Raw genomic sequence first — 21032 nt, forward strand, 5'->3', positions numbered from 1 at the left:
GCAGCAATTCTTTTGTTTTATGCTCCCCCAAACAATACTTACTTCTCTCTGTATCCCAGATATAGCTGTTCAGAACTTCTCCCAGCAGGTACAAAAAGTTCATTAAGATGGTTGTAGACCCAAAGAAGAGGATTCTGGCTCCTGGGCCAATGTGTTCCAGGAAAGGGTACACCCACATCCCCGTTACATGATGCACCCAACACACCCTGCAGTGGAATCCGAAAGGAGACAGAGACAGGAGTTACTCTCATGTCAGATTTTAAAGCTGCTGATATAACAAATACAAACCCCCTACTACAAACATCCTTCAGCAATGCCAGTCGCCGTTTGCTTCTGATACTCTGCAACATCCCAGGTGTCTGTCAGCTGATAAACGGATGAGCGGAATGTTGTATACACATACAATGGAATAATATTCAGCCATAAAGAGGAACGAAATTTTGATACATGCTACAACATGGATGAACCTTGAAAACTTAATGCTAAGTGAAATAGGCCAGACACAGAAGGACAAATATTATATGACTCTATTTATATAAGATACTAGAATACCAAGAATACTTCATAGAGATGAAATGTATAATAGAGGTTACCAGGGCCTGGGGGGAGTGGGGAATAGGGAATGATTATATATGGTACAGAGCTTAAGTTGGGGATAATGATAATATTTTGGGTATAGATAGTGATGATGCTTATATAACAACGTGAATGGATTCAATGACACTCAATTGTACCCTTATAAATGCTTAAAGTGATAAATATTATGTTGTGCTATGCATATTTTATGACAATAAAACATTTCCATGGGGTGGAAATTAGGAAAAAAATATCTAAAAATTTCCTTGGTGGAGGGAGTCAATAATGAAAGAAAGATTGAGAAACACTGCTGTAGAGGGGAGAGGCACTCATTAAGCCCATCCAGGTCACCTTGACTAATTGTCCAAACTAAAAGATTTTTACCAAAAGAGGAAGCCAAGCTAGTCACAATTAAAATCAAAAACCAAAAAAACTGAAGCATTTGTGACAATCAACAGAAGTTAAGTTGAACTACCCTAAAGGATTCTGATGCATCATATTTTGTTTGTCCGTATCTTACAGGCAGTTTTATTTTCCTAATCTTGTCCTAATCTTGTCTTGTAAGGAGGTGTTGTGCACCCATCAAAGGGCTTATTAATTTCTATGGAGATAATATGCAATATACCCAAAATGTAATATCACAGAGCTGTAAATGATTTTGCAAACCAACGTATAAAATTATAATCTGACTCACTGTAAACTGTTTCCTCAATTAGGCAAATTAGGAGTAGTTCTAATTATGAATGCTAGTTATATTTTTACACTTGTTCCTGGCTTTCTACTTTTGTTCTACTTGAACGAAACTTTCCTTGGCAGCTTTTGGTAACGTCTCTGATGCCAGGCCGCTATTCCTCAGAAGTTGTTTGCAATGCACTTTTGGTCTGTATGGAATCATCTTATAATACTGAATAGATATAACAACCATAGCCACATCCCATCTATCTGTAGAGGACTCCTAAATTCATATCTCCAGCCTGATCTCCAGAGTTCCATACTCAATTGTCCACTGCACATCTCCGCTTGGAGGATGCATCTCCAAGCTAACGTTTCCATGATGTACTCACCATTCCTGCATCCTAATTCCTGCATATCTGCCCCCTCCCTCTGTCATCCAAAAGCAAACATATGTCTCCCACATCCTTCCCTTCTTAAATCAATGACTACTACCTTACTCCAGCAATTGCTTGAGCCAGAAAATATAGGGTCACTTTTGACATTTTTTCTCAAAATCCACATCCAATCAATCCATCCTTAGATCCTATTGGCTCTACTTTCCAAATATACTCCAAATATCTACTTCTCACCATTGCCACCACTGCCATCTGGGCTCAAACCATCATCACCTCTCACCGGCACCACTGCAATCTCTTCTTGACTCAGTTTTCTCCTTGCTACAGTTTATGTTATAGCCCATTCTCATTGCAGCATCCAGGCTGCTCTGAATTAAAGTCAGGTCTTGCCACTACTTTGCTCCAAGTAGCTTTTCTCTCTCAACTGAGTATAAGCAAGAGTCCCTAGATGGTTCTTCAAGGCCCTGCCTAAGCAGGCTGGGCACTTTTCTGACTTTTCTCCTACTAATCTCCCCCCTCACTCACTCCACTCCAGCCACAGTGACTTCCTGCTCTTCCTTGAGCACACAAAACATGCTGTATTTGTTCCTGTGCCCAGAACATTACTTCTTACTCCCATCTCCCCCAGTTTTCCCAGGGCTCCCTTGTGTCTTTTAGGTTTTCCTCTATGTCCTTTGTCAGCAAACCTTTTCTGTAAAGGACCAGTTAGTAAATATTCTCAGTTTTGCAGGCCTTACTGTCCCTGTCACAACTCTCAGCTCTGCCATTGCAGTGTAAAAGCAGCTGTAGACTGTATGTAAACAAATGATATGGTTGTGTTCCAATACAACTTTATTTATAGACATTGAAATTTGAATTTCATATAATTTTCACATGTCTTGAAATATTCATCTTCTTTTGATTTTTTCCAATCATTAAATAATGTAAAAACCATTCTTAGCTGGGTCATAAAAGAACAAAAAAAAACAGACGGTGGGTGGACTGGATATGGCCCACTGGCTGTAGTTTGCTGCTCCCTAATTTAAGTAGTTCTTTGTATGATGGCCAACAGGCACATGAAGAGGTGCTCAACATCACTAATCAGGGAAATGCAAGTCAAAACCACAAAGAGATATCATCTCATACTTGGTCAGAATGGCTATCCTCAAAAAGACAAGAAATAATAAGTGTTGGTGAAGATGTAACGAAAAGGGAACCGTAATATACGTTGGTGGGAATGTAAGTTGGTGCAGCCACTATGGAAAACAGTATGGCAGTTCCACAAGAAATTAAAAATAGAACTACAATATGATCCAGCAATTCCACTCCTGGAATTATACCTGAAAAAAATGAAAACACTAATTCATAAAGATATATTCACTCCAATGTCCATAGTGGCATTATTTGCAGTAGCCAAGATATGAAAACTATCTTAAGTGTTCATCAACAGATGAATGGATAAAGATGTGGTATATATACACAATGAAAAATTACTCAGCCATAAAAAAAATGAAATTTTGCCATTGCAACAACATGGGTGGACCTGGAGAGAATTATGCTTAGTGAAATAAATTAGAGAAAGACAAATACTGCATGTTATCACTTATATGTGAAATCTAAAAAATACAACAAATGAGTTAATATAATAAAACAGAAACAGACTCACAGATACAGAGAATGAACTAGTGGTTACCAGAAGGGAGAAGTGTGAGGGGAGGGGCAAGATAGGTGAAGGGGATTAAGAGGTACAAACTACTAGGTACAAAATAAGCTACAAGGATGTAATGTACAACACAGGAAATATAGCCACTATTTTATAATAATTTTATATGGAGAATAATCTATAAAAATACCAAATCACTACGTCATACATCTGAAACTAATATGATATTGTAAGTCAACTATACTTCAATTTAAAAAAGTAGTTCTTTTTATTTCACAAAGGACCTTCATGCACATTATCTTACTTAGTCTTCTCAGCAATCCCAGATATAGCATGTCATCCTCATTCTACTGAGGTAAAAATCAGAGTTTATAGAGTATAGTCAGAATATGTCAGAACTGACAATGGAAATGTAAAATTCTCAGGTTAGGGAAGTGGATAGCTATTCTGAGTATGTAATCCCCCTTAACTTATTCAAGCACCCTATGAAGTATGATTATCCCCATTTCACAGATAAAGAAACTGAGACTAAAGAACTTGTCTTTAAAAATGGCAAAGCTGGGAAAGGAATGCACACCTGATTTCTTTTCTCCTGCATGGACTTGCTTCTTTACATGAGGCATTTAATATTGTCTCCAAAAACAAAGAGAAGGTTTTCTTTTCTTTTCTTTTTTTTTAAGTTGTTTTGACTTAGTAAGTCATCATACCATCTCAGATATAGAAGTCCTGTTATGTGGGGTTTCACCTGGATTGGTGTGAGTGATGCACCCACTTGTCTTAACAGGTTGTGTGCTTTCACAATGTGTTTGCTTGATATAATCAGGGCTCAATTTTCTGCACAAAAATGACTCACGGCCTTGCTCGTCTATTTGTGGAGAGTTCTCAGTTCTTGGTTGACTTTCAACTTCGATCTCATTCTAAGACCTTCTCATTTAGTGCCCAAACAGCTTATGCTTAAGGTAATGATGTCAATTTAAATTTTAGTCTAAAAAAACTGATAACCATAGTGTGTGTGCATGTGCATACCTATATATGCATATGCTATGGTACTACGAGACTTCCGGGGTTGACTATGTTATTAAGTGTACCTCCAATTTCATTCACTTGAATGTGCAATTAAGAATGAAATTTATTGGGCCTCCCTGGTGGCGCAGTGGTTGAGAGTCCGCTTGCCGATGCAGGGGACACGGGTTCGTGCCCCGGTCTGGGAGGATCCCACATGCCGTGGAGCGGCGGGGCCCGTGAGCCACGGCCGCTGAGCCTGCGTGTCCGGAGCCTGTGCTCCGCAACGGGAGAGGCCACAGCAGTGAGAGGGCCACATACCGCAAAAAAAAAAAAAAAAAAAAGAATGAAATTTATTAATGCCTCCTGTCTGAGTTGTGCTGCACACTAGGGATACAGAAGCAAATGAGGCAAGGGTGATTCTTGTTCTCACGCAGTACAGTCTAACGAGGAATACAGATACAGAGAAAACACAAGTGTAGTAAGAATTAGGGTAAGTGTAGGAGTGTCATGGGGGCACAGGGATCATTCTCTGCTTTTTTGTGAACCTTACACTTACCATTAGGCTTTCTTTCTCTTGTGTATTCACCTTCCTTTCAAACCAGTTTTTTCACAGCTGATGAATATGCTCAAATGCTTCTCATTCAAACACAATCAAAAAGCTTCCATCAACTTCACAAATACTGCTCTATATGTCTCCTTCTCTTCAAAGACAAACTTCTCCAGTGAGTCTGCACTCACTGATTGCTGGTCTGTACTCTGCACTCCTCCTCCAACAGCCTGGCTTCTTTTCTTATGCTTCACCGAAACATATCAGCTCTTCGACCTCAATTTCTCCTGTTTTCTTCCTACCTTGTTGGCTGCTCTCCTTGGTTTCCTTTCTAAGTTCACCCTTTACTCCAGCCATTAAACGTTGAAGTTCCTAAGGATTGGCTTTTAAACACTCTTCTCATATTATGTCTTCTGGGTTGATAAGTTCTTCCATGTTCAATGCTGCATGTCTACCACCTATACAGATATTCCACAGATCTATGTCCTAATCCAGATTTCTCCTCTGTTCCAGAACGGTTGATCAAATAGTCCTCAGAAGATCTCATTTTACACATCTATAATGGTACCTCAAACTCCATACAGCTACAGCCAAAGTCATGCTTTTTTCCAACAAGCTTGGTCCTCCTCTGGTATTCCATTTCATTCAATGGTACTATCATTCATTCAGTTTTGTAACTCAAGCCTGGGGTTCATCTTTGCTGTGTCCATCTCTTTCACCACATATATATTCAGTCCATTACTTTGTCTTGTTAAGGTCGTCTCACACATCTCTCTAAAAGGCAGTTTTTCCCATCTCCATGAACAACATCTTAATTTGCGTTGTGATCACCTCTGTCTAGAGTAGCGTAATAGTTTCTAGTTTGTCTCTGCATTTACTTTTGCCTCCTTCCAGTTCATTCTCATAAGCACCAGAGTGAGCGTTTCAAACTAGAAACCTGACACATATGCCAGCTTCAAACATGTTATTGGCCTTCCATTGCTCTTTTTCAAAGCCGCTTTTTTTTTTTTTTTTTTTTTTTTTTTGCAGTACGCGGGCCTCTCACTGTTGTAGCCTCTCCCGCTGCGGAGCACAGGCTCCGGACGCGCAGGCTCAGCGGCCATGGCTCACGGGCCCAGCCGCTCTGCGGCATGTGGGATCTTCCCGGACCGGGGCACAAACCTGTGTCCCCTGCATCGGCAGGCGGTCTCTCAACCACTGCGCCACCAGGGAAGCCCAAAGACCCCCTATTTTTAATGAAGCCTAGAGTGCCCTTCATAGAGTTGGCTTCCACCTGTCTCATACCCCCACCTCCTACCTTGCTCCTCTTACATTGGCTTTCATTTGGTTCCTGGTTCCTTGATTTTACCATGTTCCTTCCTACCATGTGGATTTACACATGCTTCTGTTTCTGCCTATGCTGTTAGTTATCCACCCTTTAGACGCATTAAGTTATATTTCTATTTTATAGCTTAGCTCAACTATTATAACTAACCAGTCATCACACTGGAAAGTTTTCCCTGATCTGCTAGAGTAGGTCAGATTTTATACATTCTTATAGAACCATGAATCTCTTTTATTTTTTAAGCTCTCCTTTTATTAGTACTTAAATTTGAATGATATCTTCATTTGCATAATGGTTCTCCCCTTCTAGCATATCTAAGTTCTGTGAGGTGAGGGACTGAGTCTATTTCTACATATCATTGTATCCTCAGTGCTTACCACAATGCCTGTTACATAGCAGGAGAAGGAATAAATGAATAACGTAGCATTTAAGCTGTGATGCGAAGGATGAGTAACAGTTAGTTGAACAAAGGTGGGAGGCAAGAACTTTCTAGTCAAATGGAACAGTATGTCCAAAGACATGAAAGCAAGGGTGAATTCCCAGATGTTCAAGAAGAAACCATTCTTACTGAAATCAAGGGAGAGTGCATGAGGTGCAGGCAGGTGCCAAACTGTGGGTGGCTTTTTAAGCCATGGTAAGAATTATAGACTCTGTCCTAGTGTGGACAACTGGAAGTCTTTGAAGGGTATTAAATAAATATGAAACAGATCAGATTGACCTGGAAAACAATTGTATCAGAAGCGGTGGTGGCCAGGTCTAGAATGGTAGCATTGGGAATGAAAATTAGTTGGTAGATTTAGACCAGTGTCCATCAAAAACTGTAGGTCATAAGCAGTTGCATGCTGTATATATGCTCAGGAGAGCTGGTATCTTTAGGATGTTTGCAGGCTTGTTAGTTGGTGGCTTAAATTCAACCATGGTGGGAGTATTTATACCAAAAACTGCCAAATGCTACATATCTGGCTCTCCTTGCCTCGCCTCCAGAAGAGCTGGTTGTTAAACACTTGCCAGTAACCCACTGGTTACTAGCATTTTAAAAAGCAACAACAGAAGAAAACATAATAGAAAATATCAGAAAGCCTTGCACATAACGATGATAAATTTTTTTTTCAGAACTTCAGTTTCACTTGTGTGTGTGTGTGTGTGTGTGTGAGTGCGCGCGCGCACACATGCTGGTTGGGTCATGATGCAAAGGATGTTTCATTTATTTACAGTAAAATTAGTTTGAAAGGCACTGATTTAGGAAATGGAATTAAGAGAACTTGGTGATTGATTGGATTTAGGCAATGAGGGAACTGAGATGAGTTAAGGATTAATCATAGATTCCTGGCTTGATTAACTGGGTGGAGAGTGTTGCCATTTCCTGAGATAGGGAATGCTGTCAGAGAGCTGATTTGGGGGGATGATGAATTCAGTTTGGACACGTTGAGTTTGAGGCATCTGTAAGATATCCAAGTGGAGATATCTTGAAGGCAGTTACGTGGGTTTGGACTGTAGAGAAAGGACTGATGCGGCAATACAGATATTGGGTTCACTGGCAAAAAGATGGTGGTTGAGGCCATCGGAACAGATTAAGGTAGAGTACACAGTATGAAGGAAGTATGTCCATAAGAGAGCCCTGAAAAAGATCAAGATTTAAGGGGTAGTTTGAGGAGGATGAGGTTAAAAAGAAGCTGAAAAAGATGGGCTAGAGACATGGAAGAAAGACAGAAGTGTAGTGTCTTGAAGCCAATGGACAAGTGGTTCCAGGGTAGAGTAGGCATCTATTATCACAGTATCTTTGAGAATTGAGAATAATTAGAAAACTGACTTTCCACCTACAAAGTGGAAGCAAGAAAAATTTCAGATTCCAAGTGGTATGTGTATCACTGAAATCTACTTTGTTTGACTAGGTATAAATGATAAATATTTTTTACAGATCTTTTCCTGTAATTGATATCTAGTCTCATAGCACTGTGGTCAGAAAAGATACTTGATATGATTTCAATTTTCTTAAATCTACCAAGGCTTGATTTGTGACCCAAGATATGATCTATCCTGGAGAATGTTCCATGAGCACTTGAGAAAAGTGTGTATTCTGTTGTTTTTGGATGGAATGTCCTATAAATATCAATTAAGTCCCTCTTGTTTAATGTATCATTTAAAGCTTGTGTTTCCTTATTTATTTTCATTTTGTATGATCTGTCCATTGGTGAAAGTGGGGTGTTAAAGTCCCCTACTATGATTTTGTTCCTGTCGATTTCCCCTTTTATGGCTGTTAGTATTTGTCTTATGTATTGAGGTGCTCCTATGTTGGGTGCATAAATATTTACAATTGTTATATCTTCTCCTTGGATCGATCCCCTCATCATTATGTAGTGTCCTTCTTTGTCTCTTGTAATAGTCTTTATTTTAAAGTCTATTTTGTCTGATATGAGATAAATAGTAAGTAAAGAAAAATTGCCCTTGTCAAGCTCAGTAGCTCTTTCTGTCCCATGGCCAAATTTCATCCTATCATATAGACCATGAATTGTGGTGGTCACTGGAGCCCTTGAGGAGCTGTAGTAAGGGGGAAATATCACCCTTCCCTTTTTTGGCTCTGTCGCCCTTGTTCATCCTAGATAGACACATGTACCTATCTTACCTCAGATAACCTTTCAGTTCTTAAGATTAGTTTATTTGAAAGAGGATTGAAAAACTGATTTTATTATTCACATTTAGATAAGGAGCTAGGCTATTTGACAGCTGGGCTATTAGCCCAAAAGACACAGGACACAGACTCATATGCAGTAGCAGCTAATAGCTAACGACATTGAATTCTTAGTGACAGGCACGGTGCTCAGTGTTTTACAAGAGCAAATCTTTGGGGAAGGGATTATATTAGTACCATTTTACAGATGAAAACACCAAGGCTCTGAGAGGGTCAATAAGTGGAGAAGCGGAGATATCCACCTGAGTGGTTTCGCTCTTAACCTGTATGCCAGGCTCCCCTCGTGCTCTGAAGACTAGGATACAATGGATGGGAACAGCTGTTAATGCGCTTGGAACCAAAAGTATGATCCAACTTTGAAATCTCTGTGTAAATTTTTTTCTTTTTTTCCCCACGGAATATAAAAGCAACTCGTGCTCAGTGTAGAAAATGTGTGAGATGTAGAAATTTTACAAGATGTAAGATAAATCAGTTTTGGTGACGTTTTAACACAAGACTGAGTCTCTTATAAAACTCAGAAATCGAATTTTACAATGTCTCCCAAGGGGAGAAAAGCGACTGCAGGGATAAAATGATTAAACACTTCCTTCAGAGAAAGCTCTGACTTACCTCTTAAGAAACAGTCACATCATACGTGCAGTTAGCCTACTGGAATTTACAATTCTGCTTGGCAGGCAATGAGCCTGTGCCCCAAGGTGGGGTTAGACAAAGGATGTGCATCAGCTTCTTGCCCAGTGGATTCTGTGTGTCTCACATGGTACCTCCCACCTGATGCTTCTGAAGGACTTTTCAAGGGTAGTTTGGACCTTTGGCTCAAATGCTGACTTTAGACCTAGCCCTCTCTTTAGATCTAACTGTCTCATTTTAGGGCCAATCTAAAGGCCCCTTGGACATCTCCTGAATATTGATTGCATGGAGACTGGTTCTTGCTACATTTCTGAGAATCTAGAATTCTGAAGTGTTCTGGAGTTCATGTACTCACCAATTTACTCAACAAACATTTCTTGAGTCCCCACTGTGTGCCAGGTGGGAGCAAGCAGCAGTTGGGGTGCAAAGGTGTGCCCTTGAGGAGGAGTGCCAAGTTTCCCACTGAAAAGGCTGTAGGTCCCAGGGAATATGACAAAGGACATTTGTCTAGAAGAGAACAGGGCTCTGAAAACAGGGCTCAAAAAATTCTCCTTGGTGATGTGTATGGTGGTGCTAGAGAATTAAAGTGTTAATTCACAGGCAAATACCAGATGGAGACATCCCATCTGAAGCAGTGCTGAAACATCCTCTAGCTCAGTTACAGACATAATTTTAGAAGCTACAGACATAATTACATAATTCTTCATTTACTGCAGGTTTAATAGAGTATTCTTCAAGACAGTCTTTTAAGGTAAAATCATAATTTAAGATTCATCAAGGTCTTTTCAATGTTCTCCTTAGAGCTAGCCCAAATTTATAGAACCTGGGATGTATCTATACATGGAGCAAGGTTTATGGGTGCAGACACATGGGGCCCTGTGCTCAGAAGGGCCTCACAGTTGGCTTAATGCTCTGCTGTCACCATCTTGAAATTCGTAACAATTTTTGAACAAGGGGCTCCACACTTTTGTTTTGCTCTGGACCCCACAAATTATGTAGCGGGTCCTGTTCATGTAGTTGTGCCATTTATACTTCAGACCAACTTCCAGATCGTCCACGTGGTAGTCCGGTCACCTTGGGTATTATTGAACTTCTTGAGCCTCGGGCTCCCCTTTGGTAAAGGATGTAAACAGTACTGCTTCCCTCAGAGGTGTAGTCGTTAGATAGTGTGAAGTTCTTAGCACAGTCAACTTAGGTTAGACAAAAAAGCAAGCAAACCAAATAAACGAGTAAGCTTTCCAATGCTTCTCTTTATGCAGAAATATAGAATATTTTCCCCAACTTCTCATTCACAAAGATGTTTTCAAGGTTACTAGTCCCTCCACCCATCCCTGGGGAAGCAGGCAAATTGTGTGTGCCTCCCAGAATGAATTCCTGTAATGAGGTAATGAGGGGATGTGTTTTCTTCCTGATTCTAAATCACAAATATCAGAGTAATTTATCCACAAAGGCAGGCCAATAAGCTACCTCAGAATATTTTCCCACAGCAAATGTCCGGGCACACGTCTAAACTGGTTTCAAATGATTGGCCTCCTTTGGGTCCCACTTTCTACAGCCTACCTGGTCTTATGGTGATGTTGCCCTGGAGAGAATTCAATTCAAATTTCCCTTAATAAAATCATGACTGGTTTTGCTTATTAACTTTAATCATTTGGACGGACCTTCTCAAAGCATACAGGTACCAAACATCAAGTTGACACATTTCTGAACACCACAGGGAACATGTGTTCTTTCTGGAGGGAGGTGGGAAGTGTGGTCAGCAAGGGATTGTTATGGCCCAAGCAATCATCAGAATTGGCTGCAGGAATGAGAAAGCCATGCGTTTAAACTACTACCTCTGGAAAAAGAGGAGGAAGAACACGCTATACCCACAACTGAAAATCATAATTTTCCATATTTTGCCGAAATGATCTCTAGTGTCTCTCTAGCACATTTCATGCACCTCCCTCTCCTAGATTCTTATTTTAGGATTACAAACAATGTTTGGGTTATCCCTGCCATGATTACATCTTCTTTGATCCAAGCTCTCTCTAATTGCCGACCTTCTTTAATAAACAGCAACATTTCCAGACACTTCCTGAGCTCCTGCTTTGTGCCAGTGCCCTGTGTCGAGTTATAGTGAGGCCACCTCTGCATTATTTGTCACATTTGTCCTCTGTGTGCTGCTTCTACAACTGCTAAATGTTTCTTTTATTTTTTTTTTCATTCAACAAATACATATCAGGGCCTGGATGTGTCAGACATGAAAACAGCAGTATGTGAAGTAGATGTGGTCCCTGCCCTTGAGACAGGGTCCCAAGTCTAACAGTAACACAGACATTAGACGACGCCTTAGTATTATGCGCGAGGGAGGAGTAATAGAGTCAATTACTATTTTTAAGTTGAGTTGTAGTGTTCATTTTTCAACTTCATTTTAATTTTTGTCCAAATTAAACCATCAAAAGTTCTATAAAGCTGAAGTTAAAAAAGCAGAAACTCTCTGCCCTATCCAACTGCAGCCCTTAGTCTCCTTGCCATGCCCCATCCTGTTCTCCAGAGGAAGCCACATTTCAACAAGTTCAGCTGTTTCGTTTATCTTTAGTCCCATGTTTCTTAAAAATACCCATATATTGCTGTTTCTTGACTTATCAATTTTAGATATTATCTTCTGACTTGCTAAGATGAAAGATATGGGTTCTACTCTGTTACAACCTCTTTTCTCTTTTTTTCCAATTTTTGCCCACCAAATACATTTGTAACATATTTTGGGAAGCTGAATACGTTTTCAATATTTTTTTCCTTATGCTTTAGTGTTGTATCTAAAACCCAAATTCCTTGTGTTTTGTTATGGGAGTTGATGGTATTGAGTTTTACATTTAGATTTATGATGCATTTTGAGTTATTTTTTGTGAAAGGTATAAGGTTTGTGTCTAGATTCAGTTTTTTTCATAAGGACTTCTAATTGTCTCAGCACAATTTGTTGAAAAGGTATCGTTTCTTCATTGAATTACCTTTGCTCCTTTGTCAAGTATCAGTTGACTAGATTTCTACCTCTGGGCTCGCTCTCTATTTTGTTTCATTGATCTTTGTGTATATCCTTTCATGAAGACCAAAGTGTCTTGATTACTGTAGCTTTATAGTAAGTCTTGACATCAGGTGGTGTCAGTTCTCCAATTTTCTTCTTTTTCAATATTGCATTGGCTATTCTGGGTCTTTTGCCTTTCAACATAAAATTTAGATCCAGTTTTTTATGTCCACAAAATAACTTGCTGGGATCTTAATTGGGCTTGTGTTGAATCTATAGGTCAAGCTGGTAAGAACTGACATCTTAAAAATATTGTGTCTTCCAGTCCACGAACACAGACTCTCCCTTTACTTATTTACATCTTTTTTACTTCTTTCACAAGTGTTTTATAGTTTTGCATATAAATCCTGTACATATTTTGTTAGATTGTTATCTAAGTATTTCACTATTTTGATGCTAGTGTAAGTGGTATTGTTTTCAATTTCAAATACCAATTATTCATTGCTAGGACACAGGAAATCAATAGACCTTGTATTCAGTGACTAATTAGTTCCAGGAGTTTTTTTGTTAATTCTTTTGGATTGTTTACATGGACAATCATGTCATCTGTGAACAAAAACAGTTTTATTCTTTCCCTTAATCTATATATATTTTTTATCTTCTTTTCTTGTCTTATTGCACTAGCTAGGAATGATGCAGTAGGACTTCAGGAATGATTAGAGAGGACATCCTTGACTTGTTCTCAACATTAAAGAGAAAGCATCCAGTTTTTCACCATTAAGTATGATGTTAGCTGTGGGGTTTTTTGATAGATGTTGTTTTTTTTTTTTTTTTTTTTGCAGTACACAGGCCTCTCACTGTTGTGGCCTCTCCCGCCACGGAGCACAGGCTCCGGACGCGCAGGCCCAGCGGCCACGGCTCATGGGCCCAGCCGCTCCGCGGCATGTGGGATCCTCCCAGACCGGGGCACGAACCCGTGTCCCCTGCATCAGCAGGCGGACTCTCAACCACTGCGCCACCAGGGAAGCCCTGATAGATGTTCTTTATCAACTTCAGAAAGTTCTCCTCTATTCATACTTTGCTGAGTTTTCTTTTTTTTTTTTTAAGTCATGAGTGGGTGTTGGCCTTTGTCAAATTCTTTTTCTACATCTATTAATATCATCATACAATTTTTCCTGTTTAGTCTGTTGATGTGGTGGATTACATTAATTGATGTTTCAATGTTGACTGGCCTTGCATACCTGGAATAAATTCCACTTGGTCTTGGTGAATAAAACTTTTTATACACCGTTGGATTAGATTTGCTAATATTTTTGAGAAGTTTTACATCTATATTCAAGAGAGGTATGTGTCTGTAAGTTTCCTTCTTGTAATGTCTTTTTCTAGTATTGATATTGATGGCCTCATAGAATGAGTTAGAGGGTGCTTTCTCTGCTTCTATTTTCTGAAAGAGATTGTAAAGAATCGTTATAATTTCTTCCTTAAACATTTGGTAGAATTCACCAGTAAAACCCTCTGGGCCTGAAGCTTTCTGTTTTGGAAGGTTACTAAAAATTGATTTAATTTCTCTAGTAGACACAGGCCTATTCAGATTGTCTATTTTTCCTCTGTGAGTTTTGGTAAATTGGTCCATTTCATCTAGTTATTATCAAGTTTGTGGACACAGAGTTGTTCATAATATTCCTTAATTATTCTTTTAATGTCCATGGGATCAGTAGTGAGACTCCTCTTAAATTTCTAATATTAGTAATGTGTGTCTTCTCTGTTCTTTTCCTGGTTAACCTGGCTAGAGCTTAATCACTTTTACTGACCTTTTCAAAGAATTAGCTTTTGGTTTTATCAATTTCCAGTTTTCAATTTCATCTATAATTTTTATTATTTTCTTTCTTCCGATTGATTTTGGTTTAAATTGCTCTTCTTTCTCTAGTCTCTTAAAGTGGAAATTTAGGTTATTGGTTTTAGATCTATTTCTTTTCTAATATATGCACTTAATATTCTGAATTAACCTCTGAGCACTGCATTCTCTGAATCCTATAAATTTTGATAAGTTGTATCTTCACCTTCTTTCAGTTCAAAATATTTTAAATTTTTCTTGACACTTCTTCTTTGACCTGTGTAGTTTATTAGCATGTTACTTAAACTCCAAATATTTGGGGATCTTTTAGATATCTTTCTGTTATTAATTTCTAGTTTAATTCCATTGTGGACTATGAACATATTTTGTATGATTTCTATACCTTTAAATTTAAGGTGTGTTTTCTGGCTCAGAATATTATCTATCTTGGTGAATGTTCCACGTGAGCTTGAGTAGAATGTGTACACTGCTCTTGTTGAATAGAGTATTCTATGTATGTCAATTTGATCAAGTTGATTGATGGTGCTGTTCAGGTCAACTATATCCTTACTAATCTTTTGCCTGCTCGATCTATCAATTACTGAAAAACAGTTGTTGTAGTCTCCAACTATAATAGTGGATTTGACTATGTCTTCTTGTACTTCTATCAGTTTTTCCCTCACATGGTTTGATGTTCTGTTGTTAGAAGCACACATTAAAGGTTGTTATGTCTTCTTGGAGAATAAATCCCTTTATCATTATATAGTGCTTCTCCTTATCTGTGATAATTTTGTTTGTTTTGAAGTGTGCTTTGTCTGAAATAAAGATAGCTAAACCATTTTCATTTTGATTAGTATTAGCCTGTTAAATCTTTCTCCATCCCTTTACTCTTGGCCTATCTATGTCTTTATATTTAAAGTGGGTTTCTTGTAGGCAACACATATTTGGTTACTGTTATCTTTGTCTTTTAATTGATGTATTTAAACATTTACATTTAAAGTGATTACTGATATAGTTGGACTAATAACTATTTGTAGTATCTATTCATTGTACTTGTTTTTTGTTTCTTATTTTCTTCTCCCTTGTTTCCATTTTCTCTGGTTTTAATTAGTATTTTATATGCTTCCATTTTTTCTTCTCTCTCAGAATATCAATTATACTTCTTTTTGCAAATTTTTTCTAGTGTTTCACATTCATAACTAATATAAGTCCACTTTCAAATATTGATTCCTAGGTAGTGCAGATACCTAATACAGGGTACTCTCACTTCCTCGTTTCCATCCCTTATAACTTCATTGTCATTCATTTCATGTATCCACATACATTGTTACTATTGTAATTTTGAGGAACACTTCTCTAATAGATCAATTAAGAGTAAGAAAAATAAATATTTTATTTCATCTTTACTTATTCTTTTTTCTGTTATTCCTTTCTTTATATAGATCCAAGTTTCTGACCTTCATGATTTTCTTTCTCCCTAAAGAATACCTTTTAACATTTCTTCTAGGACAGGTTTGCAGGCAATGAATTCCCTCAGTTTTTTTTTTTTTTTTTTTTTGTCTGAGAAAATCTTTATTTTTCCTTCATGTTTGGAGGATAATTTTGCTGGATGAAGAATTCTAGGTTGTTGGTTTTTCCTTTCAACATTTTGTAAACTAAGTCAATTCTAAGTAAAGCAATGGAAACTATAGATAAATGAACACTGACCTCAGAATTTTTTTCTATTGCAAGACCTTAATTGCTTGCCCTAGCTTTTTCTCCTTCTGGTATTCAGTAAGTCCCCCAGTTTCTAGTCCTGCTGACTTTGAATCTCTCCCTTGAACTCATTCTTGTCTGTTCATTGGGAAAGCCCACATTTCCTCTATCATCCACCCCACCTGAAAGGTAAATGGATGCTTCCCAACAACTTCAAGCTGGAAACCTTCAACCCTTAATTCAGTTTAAATTTCTTCCATCTCAGTCCTGGGTCCTTTCCATTTCTGTCTCACCAGCCACACTCTTATCCAGTTCCATAGTAATTCCTACTCTCAATCTCACTGGAGTTTTCTTTTTGAAGTATTTAAAAATATATTTAATATCTGGCATGATTTTACATACCTCCACGTATTTTACACTTACTTGAGCCATTTATGATGAAGGTTAGTACTACAAGGGAAAGCCCTATAGAGCCCTGTGGAGGTTTCATGAATTAAAATAGCTAAAATTAAAGCACTAAAGTCTTACCAGTTCATAAATGTTTTCGGATCTCCTAGTCTCTGGGAAGGAGAAAAGTAAATTAAATTAAGAGTTACAGTTTTTATTCTCTCCTGAGTAAGTGGCAGAAATGATGTTTTGGGAGGACTGAATAGAAAAATAATGTTAAGCCTTAGTAAATTCTTCTATTTGAATGACTGAATACCAGTTGACTTCTCCAGCGATCTCTGTTAGAACAAGCCAGGCTGCATCATAGAGCTCCCATGTGCTGCTGTGAACTCCAATAACTGATTCACAACCAATGGGAATGACACTTCCCAGTTACATTTATTTTTAAAAAACAAAGACACTGGGCAAATCCAGGTGTTGAGTCACTAGGAAAGATGAACACCTACACAAACACAACAAAAATCCAGAAGCAATTTTCTTTCCACAGTGTTATCCTTAATATGTTAAAAAGCTGATTTTTTTCTTCCCTAGTTTCACATTGCACTCTTCTTAGTTACAATCACAAACTTGTCTTTCATAAGATTCAGCACTATCCTGGTCATCATTTAGCTCTATTTGTCCCTAGAGCAATGATATGAGGCCACTGAAGGTCATTAATAGGACATAATATAAGATCAAAGGGACACTAGTCCCGCTTCATGGACAGCTGCTTAAAAGAAAACCTGAGGGGACAGCATGTCCTCCTTTGGTGTTGCACCCAAAGACCAGCTTCCTGACTTTACTGGCGTTACCAATATTCTATTTCTTTTCATTAAGCAGTGACATGGTGAGTATTTGGATACTGTCTATGTTTCACATGGGAATAACAAAAGAAGGACTGCTACCATGGAAACCCACCTGATGGCCTTTGTGTTGAGCTCCTTGCTACTTGAATACATGCAAACTCCACATAATAAAGGGCTGATCAACATTAGGCATAAAGCTTCTCTGCAAGAGCACTGATTCTTAACTTTAATGAATGCCTTGGACACTGCAATCTGAGGCAGCATTATTCTTGTCCAACTTCATTATTAGATAAACATAGGGGAACTTGCACACAGACCTACTAGAGAATGGACTTGAGGATATGGGGAGGGGGAAGGGTAAGCTGTGACAAAGCCAGAGAGAGGCATGGACATATATACACTACCAAAAGTAAGGTAGATAGCTAGTGGGAAGCAGCCACATAGCACAGGGAGATCAGCTCGGTGCTTTGTGACGGCCTGGAGGGGTGGGATAGGGAGGGTGGGAGGGAGGGAGACGCAAGAGGGAAGAGATATGGGAACATATGTATATGTGTAACTGATTCACTTTGTTATAAAGCAGAAACTAACACACCATTGTAAAGCAATTATACTCCAATAAAGATGTGAAAAAAAAAAAGATATACTTTGGATTGCAAAGCAAGAGTCAATTTAAGGCCATCTCCCACTATCTGTCTCTTGTAAAAACAAGCTGCATAGTTTAAAGATGCATGCATTCAGAAATAAACTACTGAAAGCAAACTAGGAAGCTGGATCGTTGCCAGCTACATTTCAATAGATCAACATCACTTGATTTGTATGTGTCCAATATTGCTTCCTCTACACAGTGCCTTCCTCAAAGGAAAATTAATTCAAAGGCTTGGAGCATACAATGTTTTTTTTTTTTTTTTTAACATCTTTATTGGGGTATAATTGCTTTACAATGGTGTGTTAGTTTCTGCTTTATAACAAAGTGAATCAGTTATACATATACATATGTTCCCATATCTCTTCCCTCTTGCGTCTCCCTCCCTCCCACCCTCCCTATCCCACCCCTCCAGGCTGTCACAAAGCACCAAGCCAATATCCCTGTGCCATGCGGCTGCTTCCAACTAGCTACCTACCTTACTACGTTTGTTAGTGTGTATATGTCCATGACTCTCTCTCGCCCTGTCACAGCTCACCCTTCCCCCTCCCCATAACCTCAAGTAAATGTTGCTGAATTTTATATGCATAAGCATTTTAAAGAGGGATTTATTTGGTTAAGTTCAGGGACTATCCCTATTAACTGACTATGCTAGTAAAATTTTTAATTTTCCATAATATTTAATATTTTGGGGGAGTATACATAGTCAAAATTTTAACTGAGTTAACAAAAGGAATAAAAAATTGAGTTAACAAAATTGATGGTACCCCATGGGGGGGTATATCACTAGTAGTTTTCTTTCTTTTGAAAAAGCACTTTCACCCTTTCCAGTGTCAATTAAGAGTCTATCTCTCTAATGCTAGATTATATTTGAAATCCTGACTAGTACCCTATTCTTCTTTACCTGTTTTCACCTGCGTGAACAGCCTCTTGCCACTTTGTTTTATATTCTAGACCTTCATTCAAGAATGGAATACCAAATGTGGACAAAGAAAGAGAATGGAAGAATTGATGAACTAATATTTCTGAAATATTTATTTCCAACTTTGATGGAAAACTTGTTCAGAAATACAAATAAATATGTTTTGAAAAACATTAATCACTCTAGTTCTCACTTATCAAGGGTGTGAAAATTTATCTCTGAGGAATTGCAACCGTCAGTGTGTTGGAAAGACAGCCATATTACTATCCTACCCCAGTTCTTATAGTCTTTGACCCTCATGGATTCACGGTTTTGAAAGTATGCATCACTCATTCGTTCATTTATTCCTTCAAAATGTACTGAGCCCTGATTATGTACCAGGCATTGTCTGAGGCACTAAGGATCACATGGAGAATGTCGTAGTAGTTACTGCCCACCAGCCTGGCAGTGGTGCAGGGATGAGATTGCAGAGCAGTGCTGTGAGTGTTTTGATGAGTGACTGCAGGGATGCCATGGGAGGACTGGAAAGGGGCACCTAACACAGACTCAGAGTGTCAGGGATGGTTTCCTGTAGGAAGTGACATCTGATCTGAGACTCAAAGATAGACTGCATGTGGGAGTAAAGCCTGGAAGAAAATGGTCCCCATGGAGAGAATGATGCAAATGCCAGAGGTAAGAAGAGACCAAGGGAGGTTTGGGGAACAACAAGAAGATTAGAACTGGCTTGTGCAGTTCTGGAGAAGAGGCAGAGCTCACGTTGAAAGGGTTTTGTGTGCCATAAAGTTACATGCCTGTGCAGCATTATTTTTGGTCTCAATTCAAATGGGTCCTCTCTGTGGCCTGACATCCTTCTGCTTCCCTGTTAGCTCTTCTCCCTTTAATTATGTGGATACCTTATACCTTCACATTTCCATCTTCAGCCAAAAAAGTGGAAATAATCCAAAAATGTCCATCAACTGATAAATGGATAAAAGAATTGTGGTATATCCATACAATGACATATTATTTGGCCATAAAAATGTCTGAAGTATGAATTTGTACTACAACATGGATGAGCCTTGAAATCATTATGACAAGTGAAAGAAGGCAGCATAAAGACCACATTTTGTATGATTCCATTTATATGAAATGTCCAGAAGAGGCAAATGCATATAGACAGAGTAGATGAGTCATTGCTGGGCTCTAGGGGAAGAGGGGACGGACGGGACAGTGATTACTTAAAGGGTACAGGGATTCTTTTGGGGGTGATAAAAATGTTCTGGAATTAGGGTAATGGTTGCACAACTTGGTGAATATTCTAGAAACCGCTGGATTGTACACTTTAAAAGGGTGAATTCTATGGTATGTAAATTATATCTCTATAAAAAAACAAGGTAGAGGTGCAGATGAAACACGTTTGGCAATATATTGATAATTGTTGAACCTAGGTGATGGATAAGAGGGTTATATTATATTATTCTTTCTTTAGAAAACAAAACAAAAACCCCCTTCTTTGTCACCCACCTTTCTCCTTGCATTTAGATAATTTCATGTCACAATGAAAACAGAAATCAAGAGGTAACTTACTCAGCTTGCGGTCACCAAACCTTAACATTTGCTTACAGCCTTTCCTCATTCTTTCATTTCTGTGTTTTTGTTGTTTTTCTTTTTTAACATTTTTATTGGAGTATAATTGCTTTACAATGGTGTGTTAGTTTCTGCTTTATAACAAAGTGAATCAGTTATACATATACATATATATATATCCCCATATCTCTTCCCTCTTGACAAACGTTTTGCACAAACATTATTCTAGGAGGTGGGGATACAGAAAAACAGAAGCGGCCTAGCTCCCACCCTCAGGACATCCCCATCCAGCAGGAAAGCCAGATATCTAAGGAGTAATTCCAAATAAACAAGAAGCAGGAAGGAAGAAGCAGTACAGACCTAAACTAGATGAGGAATCAGGGAAGGTTTCTTGGAAGAAGTGATGTTTAAGGTACAAATCCAAGGGCGGGTAGATAACCTCTCAGTAGGTTAAGGGGTTGGGCTGGAAATCAGGTGATCAGTGAGGGAAGAGCATGTGTGAATGCCTTGAGGCAAGAAAGAGCACGGCGGCTCTGAGGGATGGAAAGTATGGAAAGTAGTGGAGTGTGGCTGGAGGGTAGAGGGTGGGAGGGCAAGGACGGGAAGAGGAGGTGGCACAGGGAGGCAGGGCCGGGATCTCACAGGGCCTCTAGAGA

General features: G+C 38.7%; 1 protein-coding gene across 2 annotated transcripts in view; it reads right to left on the reverse strand.

Moving 5' to 3' along the window:
- AIG1 (androgen induced 1) overlaps positions 1 to 21032 on the reverse strand; it is a 233520-nt gene that overhangs the window by 7185 nt on the left and 205303 nt on the right. For both annotated transcript variants that reach the window (XM_033405977.2, XM_004263757.3), the window contains exon 5: positions 43 to 206. In XM_033405977.2, the coding sequence (XP_033261868.2) occupies positions 43 to 206 (164 nt within the window). The remainder of the gene's footprint in view (positions 1 to 42; positions 207 to 21032) is intronic.

This window comes from Orcinus orca, chromosome 12 (genome assembly GCF_937001465.1).
Source record: "Orcinus orca chromosome 12, mOrcOrc1.1, whole genome shotgun sequence".
In the NCBI taxonomy this organism is placed as follows: Eukaryota; Metazoa; Chordata; class Mammalia; order Artiodactyla; family Delphinidae; genus Orcinus; species Orcinus orca.